Source organism: Poecilia reticulata, linkage group LG16, assembly GCF_000633615.1.
Source record: "Poecilia reticulata strain Guanapo linkage group LG16, Guppy_female_1.0+MT, whole genome shotgun sequence".
Lineage (NCBI taxonomy): Eukaryota > Metazoa > Chordata > Actinopteri > Cyprinodontiformes > Poeciliidae > Poecilia > Poecilia reticulata.
The window spans coordinates 18,314,263-18,326,436 of NC_024346.1; the positions used below are offsets into that span (position 1 = coordinate 18,314,263).

At 39.4% G+C, this 12,174-nt stretch overlaps 1 protein-coding gene across 1 annotated transcript; it reads right to left on the reverse strand.

The window, feature by feature from the left end:
• Positions 1-3,598: 3,598 nt before the first annotated feature.
• On the reverse strand, positions 3,599-12,174 carry LOC103478551 (solute carrier family 40 member 1). Its single transcript, XM_017309387.1, has 10 exons — positions 12,091-12,174; positions 10,632-10,737; positions 10,472-10,539; positions 10,183-10,342; positions 9,760-9,875; positions 9,416-9,542; positions 9,023-9,277; positions 6,811-7,491; positions 5,572-5,699; positions 3,599-5,470 (listed from the first exon to the last, which is right to left on the reverse strand). The coding sequence occupies exons 2-10, from the start codon at positions 10,732-10,734 to the stop codon at positions 5,363-5,365; spliced, it is 1,746 nt and encodes a 581-aa protein (XP_017164876.1). The 5' UTR covers positions 10,735-10,737; positions 12,091-12,174; the 3' UTR covers positions 3,599-5,362.

A 12,174-nucleotide genomic window follows, 5' to 3' on the forward strand; every position in this document is an offset into this window, starting at 1 on the left:
TGGACTACAAGTGAAAGACACGGCCCCGCTCTGTCAGTGTTGCACCTTTCACCAAATGGGAGGTGGGTGGGTTTTGGAGAACGGAGGAAACATCTGGTGAGCCAGACAGCCCAGAAAAGGAAGTTTCGAAAACTCCCATGCAGGAGAGAGTCGGGGCTGGGCAGGGTAACAGAAGGTCAAATGTTTTAAGGGTGGAGATGTATTAAGTATGGCAATAGGTACAGGAGACAAAAGAACTTTATGATGTAGACACTATCAAACCAGGCCAGCGCATTGTGCACTGTGGGGTTGAAAAACAATCAAAGTGGATTTAGCGAAGCAGAACATAATTTGTGTTGCTCCAGTAATTCTGCCTCCTCTTAAAGTACTGGCAAAGCTGCTTAGTAAATAAATAAAATAAAATAAAAATCATAATTGAAGTCAGAAAAATCATTAAAGTGTTACGGTGGCTCAGGGGTTAAGATTAATTGTCTTGCAGTTGGAAAGTTGTGCATTTGACTCCAGCTTTCTCATCCCCACATGTCGATGTGCCAGTAGGCAATTAATTTAACCCCGTGTTGATTACCTCTCTGTGTATTGATGGAAATGTGTTGTTTATGTTGTTTGTTTGGTTTTGTCAGTGCAGCTGAGTGAATTTGATGTAAAAGTGATTGATAGAACCAGAAAAGTGATAAACTCAGTTCACTTACTAAATTCAATACATTTTTATGCCCAATAAAATTAGGACACACCAATAAATATCTAGTTTTTGCTAAGAAACATTCACATATAATTTCGTCTTTTTTTTAAAAGTTTTATTTATTTGCAAACAACAAAACACTAAACAAAATAAGTAAAAAAAAAAAAAAAACATAACCCTACCCCACACCCTACCCTTAAATCGTTATTTAATCTTTGACTGAAACAACTCCGGTGAGGTGCTTCTTGTCGCCATCTCTGCTCTGACATCAGTCTGAGGAAGGTTCATCATGGTCCTTCCTTCCACCTGAGAGAAAAGCATGGTGTCCTTTCTTTAGCTGTTTTATTGTCAGTCCATAGCTACAAATTGGTGATGTGACTCCACCAATTCTCCTCTCACTGCTCATTCCAAGGGAAACACTGGCTCTTTGGCATGTCAGTAAATATAGCCCATTTTGTGTGCAGGTAGTTTCAGTTTCACTTGCATTTTCTTCAAAAGCATAAAGCGTCTCTTTGAAAAAGCACAACACATACTGGTCATTTTTGTCTTTTATGTGAAGGTTGTTGCTTTGATATCCTAAACATGAAAAAAGGGATCAGTGTGATCCTTCAGCACAAGCACAGATCAAGGTAAAGCAAGGACATTATTTCTCTATTTGAACACTTTATCTACTATAGAGATTTTTTTTTTTTTACCTCTGTCAGCACTGCGACGCTTGACTGCGTCCAAGCAAAGCCATTTAATTGCACCGCTGCATCAAGCTGGTGCCAAAGCAGACTGAGGATTGAGAAAAGCTCGTCGTCTCATGAGAATCAGTCTTTCTGTGCGAAGTCCAGTCTCCAGATGATGGTCAATTGTTTTGGGAAGGCTGCCTTAATATCAGACACATTAGCTGTAATGAGCCTAAAAATTATTTTTAAAAATGCATTTGTGTAGGCTACAAACCATCATTGCAGCGTTTAGCACTGTCTTAGGACATATATCATTCCACAGAGGAAAGAAAAATAAGAGGAAGCCAAAGGATGAATCTAGTAATAATGTGCTACCACTGACCTAGTTTCTCAAGTAAATGAATTAGCAAGTGAGAACGCCTGAAGTCAGACTTGTTAGCGAGCTTCCTCTGTGTAAACAGGGACCACAACTGCAACCTTGGGAGTTGTGCTGCTACCGTGGGTGTGCTGCGCTGCAAAAGAATCGCAAAGTGATGAAACTTTCCTCAGCTTGTTACCGAATCCCTCTTTCAGAAACGTTTCCCAGTCCTTTTCGGCTTTAACAGAGATGTTGAACCACAAAAACACAGAGTGCCCTTTGTAGACGTGTGGAAGCTGCTTAATTTTTAAAGTCTTAAAGGCACAAAACCAAACCACATGTGAGACTCGTGCACTATGGGAGTGCTGATTCTTTTACAACAGAGATTACCGTTTTGAGGGGACGGGAGAGGAGGTTGACGGAGGCAGCAGACTGACTTCAAAGTGGAAGTCATGCCATTCCCACTGCAGGATCACTGCTGTTTTCTGCTATTCTTAGAGTCCCTAACACCTTCCTGACCATCTGGTGGGGAAGTCACTGGTCTCCTACAAAACGGCACATCTTTTCTTGTTTTCTATGTTTTGAAGAGGGTAAAGACCTTTTCCGTCAGCACTTTTGTCTTGATATGTTGTTGTGGCTTTTAATTGGGTGTTTCAGGATTTGCGATGTGTACTCTTTCATCTTGATCTTGTTGTTTTGCTTTGTCTTGTCATGCACTTAATCCGTCAAACAAGTTCTAGGCCAGTTCCAGGATCTCCAGAAGACACATGAACCCAAACAGATCAATTATCACAAACTTTGTCTTTTGAATGCGCTCTTTTTTTCTACAACATCTGCCCTATTGTCATTTTCGAGCAGCCCATCTTATTCCAGTTCTGAACCGTGGCCTCAATATTTGAGGAGCTGACTCTCATACCCGCTGTTTTTACACTCAGTCATGAACCCCTGTAGTGTGCTCCAAATGTCATAGCTGTTAAGATGCCAACAGACCCACATCTTGACAAAAAAACCCAAGAATGAGACCCAAATGATGCTAACAGCTCGTGACTTGACACATGACTGACAATGTCATAGAACGATAAATGACTTCTGAAAATTATTTTTTTCAGTGACCAAAAGGTGTTAAAAATGCCATGTGCTGTTAATTAGTAGACAAGCTTTATTTAAGAAATGTGAATCTTTCCTGTCCTTTATTTTTGTTTTGTTTTCATCAGGAACCTCCCCAGGTTTGCTCAAGGGGCATTGATCAGAGTCAGTCAACAAAAAAAATGTCTATGTAAGTCAAAGATAATCTTCATCTTTATTATTACAAATATCAGGCTTTAAGGACAACATACAGAAAAATGCACAAAATTAAACAAATATACTGAGATATGATACTTGTTTAACAGCTGATAGAACATGGTTGATAGTTCTACTGTACATTAATGGAATATGACAACATTAGGTAGCTGAGAGTAAGTTGTATGATGTGTTCTTGTTCCTAGTTGAGGTAAGGTCACAGTTTAGTTCATCTGAACTACAAAACAATGAAGCAAAAATGAAAACAATATTGTTTTACCCTTGAATTTCTGTAAAGCTAATAATCTCACACCTAACAAGGGAAATAATTAAGGAAACCTTAAGCTAAACTATATACACAAAGCTGTCTGGTAAAACCATCTTCTTTGAAGTTTGTTTTATTAATTAGTGCCTTGCAAAAGTGATAATACATCTTTAATTATTTAAAAAATTTTAAAGTTACAGCCACGAGTTTCAATGTATTTTGTTGTGATTTTATGCTGTAGATCAACACAAAGTAGTGGGTTATCATGTAGTGGGGAAAAAATGCTACATCGTTTTTAATAAGTGAAAAAAAAAAACATTTGAAAAGTGTGGAATGCATTTGTATTCATCCCATTTAACTCTGATACCTCTAAAGAAATAAATAAATCACTTCTTTAAGAAGTCATTAAATCGGAAACCCGTGTGTCATTTATTTTCAGTAACTGGCGAGATTTGCGAGAGAACATTGCTGAACAAACAGCAAACAACAGAGCAGACAGATCAGGGATAAAGTTGCAGAGCATTTGAAAACAATTATAAAACAAGATCCCAAGCTGAGCATCTCACAAAGCAGTATTCAATCTATTATCCCTAAATGGAAAAGGTGTGGAACAAAAGCAAACCTATCAAGTTGTGGCCCACATTCCTAAGCATAGAAGGTAAGCAAGAAGTCCATTAATCAGAAAAGCAGAAAAAAGCCCTTTGAAAAGCTGGAGGAGCTGCACAGATGCACAGTTCAGGTGGGACAATCAGTCGAGAGGGCAACTGTTAGCTTAGCACTTATTATGGCTTTTATGTAAGATTCTCTACTTATGTCAATGTAAGCTATAATAAAAGACATGTGTGGCCCACAGACATAAAACTGACAGCACCCTAAACACACCACTCCCACGGTGAAACACATAGGTGATAGTGTCACGTCAGGGACAGACAAACTGAAGCTGACACTTTCCATGATAATGACTCAGCCAGAGATTTAAGCATATTCAAGTTTTAGAATGGTTCAGTCAAAGTACAGACTTAAATCTGGTGAAGAATCAGTGGCAAGACTCTGAGAAATAGCTGTTAAAGCAGCAGCACCAATCTGGCAGAACTTCACTTATTTGCAAAAATAAAAAAAAACAAACAACAAAAAATAAATAAACATTTCTTTTTCTATGAAGCTGGAAGAAATGAACCCAAAACACTTGCAGATGTAACAGCAGCAGAAGGTGTGTGTAAAAAGAATGTATCTGAAGGATTAATGCAACAGCACTCCATACTTTTCAAAAATGTATTTAAAAAGAAAAAAAAAAAGATACATTTGGTTCTTTCCATATTACAATCATACTCTTATTTGTGGTCAGTTATCAGAAAAAAAACGTCTCTCTTTGATTAATAATAAAATATGAAAAAAATACAAGTACTATTGCAAGCCATGATGAGATTTCTGAGATAATCCATCAGCTAGTTTTATACCATTATAAAAAACAAGGCAAATGTTTGCTTGATTCATCCACAGAGAAACAAACCAGGTGACGGAAATGCTATTTTTCCATTCACTTTGTCCACTAAAAGGGGAGGCTGACTTGTATTTTTTTATTTGTTTTTTGATCAAACAATCTCACATCCAGTTCCCTTTATGTTCCTTTTTGGACATCCTGGAGTATTTCCAAGTGGACGGATCAGTAACATCGATGCCACTTGTCAAAGAACCATTTTGTTGTCCCTCTGTTCGTTCATGTTGATGTCTTTCTCTCATCTTCTCTTCACTGAGTGAAGGCCAGAAAAAAAAAACATAAAAAAACCTCACAGTTCATCCACCCCTTCATCTATAAAGCCATGTAAGGGTACAGACCTGCTCAAAAGTCTTACAGCTGTTGTAACTCTGCAGAGTTTGCACCAAAATCCTCTGATGCCTCAATCATCACCGTCGTGTCCTCCTGTCCATCAGATTTGGACGTTTCTCCTAGATGCATCATCGCTTCATTTGTGGCAGCCACTTCAGGATGTGGAGAATATCGGAGGAACGACCTCGTCTCCTGTCGTTCCTTCAGTTGCACAGGTGAAATCAAGTGTGAAGTGTTGTAATGGATGGCTAAGTCACGAACAGAGTGTCGCAGTCACAGATCAGGGTGGGGGGGGGAGGCATTCATTTCCCAGGTGCAGAGTGGATCCAGTGCTTATGTCTAAGCTGTGTCTCCTTCTTATGTTTCGAGGCGGTGTTTTCTCTTGGCTCTATGTGCGTACAAGAAATACATACTGTGCCCGGTGGTGATGAATATTACTGATATGATAACAAGGATGCCAAAGTGCTGAGGTTGTGGAGCAGAAATCACCATGATAAAGTGGAGCAGGTCCATTAGATAATTCATGGAGCTCTGCACCCCATTTACCACCCCTCGCTCTGACTCACAGATGGTCTCCTGCAGAAGCTGGGTCACACTCAGGTCGAAGCACCACAAACCTGAAAAACACATATACATTTACTTTTTAAAAGTTGATCCATGCAGGTTTTTTTTGTGTTTTTTTTTAACACTGCAACCCCAAGAAAAGAAAACCAAGATGCTGCCTCTATCGTATTTCCCTGTGTTCAGCTTTATGTGCCCTGCTCATTTTGGTCTCTGATCTAGCCAAACCATTTTTGTATGTTTGCTGTGTCCCCTGCATGGCTAATGTAAAATGGGATTTGTGATGGCCTTCACCTGAACTGCAAATCCAAAGTTACCAGGGCCTTTTCTTTGTCTGTTTCTCTCAATAACGCTTTTCTTCCCTGGCCTGTCATTTCAGGTGGATAAGCAGTTCTTCAAGATGTGTTTTAAACTCAGGATACTGTTTTATAACGTAACACTGCATTGAGTTACTTCTCATCTTTGTCCCTGAGCTGTCTGCTGTCTGCCTTGGTCTTAATGATGCTGTTTGTTCTCTAATGTTTGCTAACAAACCTCTGAGGCCTTCACAGAACAGCTTCGTTCAACTGAGACTGAATTACACTCCGGTGTACATGATGTACTAATTACGTGGCTTTTGAAGGCAGCTGGTTGAAATGGATTTCATTTAGGGCTATCAGAATGAACAGCTGTGATAATGAACTTTAAACTGTTCTTAATTATTATTTTATTTTTATTTTATTTTTTACAAAACATGTATTTTAAAATTATATCCTTTATCTTTGACTTCACAATTACACTTCAGTTAGTGTTGGTCATACATAAATCCCAGTAGAACGCCTGAAAGTACGAGGCTGCAAGTTGAAAATATGTGATAACATCTAAGGGTAAACAAATTTGTAGTTTTGAAATTATAGGTAGGCATTAACTTAAGAACGTCTTCCTGTAATGTCACAGGGCCCCGATTGAGGGAATGCTTGCTGCACCGGCATTTCATAGCAGAACTTTCAGGTGTGATGTCGGATGTGGTATTTCTGGATATGTTTCACTAATTTTTACAATTCACTTTATTTTTTCAGAGGTTTCCAGATTTGAATTTGTTGAGTCTTCGCTTGTCTAACTACTGTATGTATCCATAAATCTTTTCCTGAACAATTTTCACTCTCATTTTGAAGTTGGTGTACTCACCAATGCGTGCAGTGATAACGCCCAGGAATAGCAGAATAATGGATATGTAAGAGTCCGGTGCCATTCCAGAGGGGACGTTGTCAAAAAGGACGGTGTTGTTGGTCCAGTGTATGGAGGAGCGATCCGGAAGCAGCGGCTGATTGCTCCCTCCCGAAAGAGGATAAGTATGTTTTTGCCTTTTGCTTGCCATTCCTCCAGGCTCAGCAGAGGAACCAGAGCTAAAGTAGGGCATCAGCAGACTGAGATCTATAGGGCTGCCAGGAGCAAACACAGAGCACACACACAGCAACAAGCAACCCAGGTGGAGGCAGCTTGAGATGATTCCTGTATTAACCAAGCCAACCGACTTCCTGAGCCTGGTGAACATCACAGTGCCCATCAACCCTGTGATGGCCGATACACCCATCAACAGACTTAGGAGGGAGCCGCTTATGCCCTGAGTGTAAGCATAGCCAGTGGTGATGCAGTCAAAGCCCAGGACTGTAGTGTAGAGGAAAGCCAGACCCAGTCCAGCCAGGAAGACGGGTTGTCGATAATAGGCCCTCCAGCCATCCATACATGTGCTCAGCAGCCAGCGGAACCTTTGGAAACACAGCGGCAAGTTGGTGATTTCTTTAAGATGCATGTCTGTGTTGCAGTTGCTGGTTGCCAGAGGGTCAGATAGCTCATCGTTGCCTTGCCCTAATGAGAACAAAGAGCGATAACAATCATTTAGTTTATGTGCTGTGAAAGCTGAATGATGAATTGATTTTTTAGTACGTTTTTCTAGTGTAACTTCTAATGTCTGTTCATAAAAATATCTTAAGCTCAGAACATCTACACAAATTTAAACTGTTAATGTCATGGTGGCTATAAACTTTGGTGTTTATTCTTTAAAATTATAATTATTTCTAACAAAACCCATTGCAAAGAATTGGACAATAAAATGAAAATCAACCCAAAGCTTTAACCAACACCACTCTTTTAGTCACATAAAAATTCCCATGCAAATATCTTACATATCTGTTGACTGCCCATATTGTTAAGGCAAAAAAATTCATAGTTGAAATTTAAAAAGGTTAAATTGACAGGAAAGTTGTGGTTAAAGTAGGACTGCCCTGATACAATTCCAAGTATATAATGCATTTTAATATGATATGTGATGTCATATGTCACAAACCAAATAAAGAATGAGGCATTTCAAAACCCAACTAAATGTTTCAGATCGCAAAACTCATTGTATCCAAGCAAAGCTGACCCTGTGTGAAAATATAATTTCTCCCCCAACATTTCTTGTATCACTTTTCACTGGTAAATACAGGAGGTTTTATTGCCAGACCTGTAGAATTAAGTTTTCTCTTACACAGAACCCATCTTATAACCTGGTAGAACCTGATAGAACCTGTTTGCCAGCATGAAGTAGCCAGTGCACCACGGCTCAGCGTTGACAAAACAATATTTGTCAGCTAGGTAAATATTGCAAATCTATTTTCAAGACTTTGAAATTCCAATGAACAACATTCAAAGCGCTGCAGTTGTGTTTATGATTCAACAAATTAGAAAGAGGTTGAGAAAAATAGCAACCATTTGCATTTGAAGTGCAAATAGTTGAAAAGAACAAAAGGTCTCTATATCATTCCCCCCCAAAAAACATCTTGATTTAAATGGTTTTAAATAATGTTGCCCAAGTCTGCACAGACTTTTAATGAAGTTATTCCCACCAGGCAGGGCACAACCCGTTATTAGCTTTATGATACAGTTACTTTTAAGGTCCACAATGATTTGAACAGTTTATCCCCCTTAATAAATATTAAAATTTGCTTGATTATCTGAAACCTTTAAGAGTGACACGAAGTAAAAAAGATTAACAACAGGGTAAATACTTTTTTTAAGACACTGTTTCTTCAGAAACAAACTACAAAGCAATTAATGTATTGGTCTCTCTATGCTTTAGGCAATTTTAGAACATCGTAGCAGTTTTGTTTTTTTCATTCTCTAAAGTCCCAAACTGAAGCAGAAAATAAAGCTGCGTTCCACAAAAACTCCTGTTGGGACAAAACATGAGTTCCTGTGAAGAAAAAAAATGGCAACTGAAATGTCACTGGTGAATGAGTAAAGTTGGACGCATGTTGGATCATTCCACACATGATGCACTCATTGTATTTTCTTCTGTTACTTATATTTTAAGATGTAGCATTACATTAGAAAGTCAGTCAAGAAAAATCTCCCGTACCTTGCAACCCTCTCCTCTCTGACCTCTCCAGGTACTCCTGATCGCCCTCCACCGTCGGGGGTTTGATTGAAAGAGCTGGAACGATTCGATAAACTCTTGACAAGAAGAAGAACTCCACAATGAGAGAAAAGAGGTTCCACGCCAGGATGAAGCCACAGCCAACCACGTTAGAGGCCAGGGTCATGACCTGTCCCACTGCCAGTGGGGCCAGGATGTTGGTCACCTGATCTATCCTCCTCATGGTGGCATTCATTCCTATTGTTGGGATAAAACACACGAGATTAAAGCTTACCCACACGCAGACTATCAGGAATAAAACAAAAAAAAGAAAAACAGGAGCTTGTTAAGCTGAGACCTTGAGTACAAACAAAGATGCGGAGTAAACTTTCTCACCAGCCAGGTGGCCTCGGTTGTAGCCTGTAATAACCACTATCCAGTCCCTCTGGATGGCAATGGTCAGCGCTGTGCTTGCAAGGTTTGCCACATCTGCCAGGATGATCACCACCGTATAACAAACCACCTTGTGTGAGTTTTGCGATGCAACATGTTACTATGATGGCACAGAGTAGCCACAAGCTCAGAAGTAGAGGAAACAGGGACACAGAAAAGAGGGAAGAAAAACAACAGCGCTAACTTATTTACGTAGTAATATTTACAAATCCTATCAACAAATCATGTACCGTACATTAGCTACTTGTTAATTCCTAATTATTAGCCAGTATTTAAAGCCTACTTACAGTAAACCATCCATCCCAGATCAGCTCAATCTGTTCCTTATATGAGAATACCAGCATGAGCACAATGCTGCATACAGTCACTGAGGTGTTCTGAATGAAAAGAGATGCATGTGCAACTAAAACAGAAGATGGAGAAAAAGACTTTCAGACTTTCACACATGACTGTATAAAAGTAAATCTAAGTGACGTAACATATTCATGCAGACTCTCTACTCATGGCGTCCTGCTGGGAAAGTATAACGATTAAATAAAAAAAACTGATATATTTTAGCTATCGGGTTAATGAAATTTACAACCTTGGTGGAACGGAAAACCAGCAGATTTCTTGGTCAAAAATCGGATTCTTCTGATCTCTACCAATACCTTTCCATCTCTGCTACCTGATAGCATTTCAAAAGGAGTTGGGGAAATAATCGTGCATACCTTTATTCCTAGGATTGCGATCAACCCAGTCTCCAATTAAAGCCCCAAGCAACAGCACTGACCCAGCCAGCACCAATCCAAACACTGCTGTCAACAGCAGGTTGCGGCCGTACAACTCAATGAGGAACACAGAGATTGCAAAGTGCCACATGCGGTCACCCTGTTAAATCCAAAGCACAATGTCATTAATAAATGTGTGTCTGACTGCACACATTTTATATCAAAAAGGACAGCTTTGCTGTTTGTTCTATCGTTCGCCATATTCCGTCTCTTCAGAAAAGTCTCTTACCCACATAGATAACGCTCCACTCACATAGATGAGAAACTTGGGGCCTTTGAGGTAGATAAGAGCTGAACCTCAAAAGGAAACACATGAAAATATAAAAGTAGGTCAGTGTGAATTTGCTGTATACACAAAACACAAGCTGAACCCAGAAGGGGAACCTTACCCGGTATTTTCCTTGCTCTTCGAGTTCTTGAATCCCTGATGTTGTCAGATTCTAATTCAACCACAACCCCACCACACTGGGACGAATCAGCTCGCTGAGACATTGCCTAGATAAGGAATGAAGGAATGTAAAAAACCCTAATCTAATAATGTTAGAAAAATAATAATGTCTGGTTTGCCACATTGTTAGGTGTGTGACAAGCAGATATAACCCACTGCTGGTCAACTGTTTGGACATCAATACTCCCAGGTCTACTAAGGAGCAAAGACTGTAAATTTAATCAGCACTACTTTACGCAATAGGGTCAGCAAGGTCCATGTGCAACAAAAATCTTTAGGACTTTTTGAACTGTTTCTTTTGAGTAGGAAGTTGATGAATCAACACATTGCAGGCAACTTTGAGGCTAAATCTGCACCATGGAAATCAAATATAAATATGTCTAGATACATGAACTGTACATAAATGCAAAGTGCATGTCATGTGTCACTGATGCTGAGATTTGTGTGTGTTGTGGATTACTGCTTCAGCCAACTAAAATTGCCCCAGGAAAGAGAGCAGCACATGTTGTAAATGCAGTCATGGTGGAAATGATTTCTTCTTCCAAAAAGCAATAGAAATCATAAAACCTTTCAAATATTCTTCTAATGCCGTCCGTGGTGTCAAGCAGATGTATACAAAGTAGTGCAAGGTGTGTTAAAAACTGGAATGAATTAAATATGTAACTCTGAAGTTCCATTGTATATCTGAGAATGAATGCTATGATGAAAGCGCCAACCGCTCCCAAAACAATACAATAAATACAAGCACATACGTACTAGTGAGGTGCTAATGTTTTCTTAACAACGATTTGGAGAAACGTATCGAGAGACTTAGGCTGCCAGGAGTTTCTCACTGTGTAACCAGTAGCTCTCTTTTTGTGTTATCTGTTTTATAAAGGTAAATTCTTCCTTCTCTACAAAACTGCATATACAGTAGCTGCATTCACTTCAGCATTCACTCAGTTTTGCTGCCTCATATCTGTTGTTTTGGTTCAAGAAATGTGAGTTATGGTGCATCCACAGTTCGAGTCCATACATACAGAACAAATGCACATAAATGTAAGACTTTGATCATTGTCTACTCAAGGAAATAATAAAAAGTGTCTCACAGACCAGTGAAAAGGTGCAATAGTACAAATAGTCTGGTTAGGGAAAAGGCTTGAGTGGGAGTTTTCTTCAAATCATGCAATACTTTGCTTTACACTTTACCTGTTTTGAGGAGCTGTTGGCTTAACTCTTCCATGAGAACTGATTTTTCAGTTTCCTTACTGATCGCTCTGATAGCTGTCCACAGCAGGTTACATACTGACTACTTACAACCACCACACACAACCACGCTTCTTCAAAAATACAGACCTAACACTTCAAATCACATCTAATTTTCAAGGGAAAAGCACACAGAGTGTAAGCTGCATTGTTACCTTTGCTTTGATGTTACACTTGGCTCTGGTTATTACTTTTCGATGGTGTTTCTTGTGCCATGTGTCCTACATTAGGATGCTTGT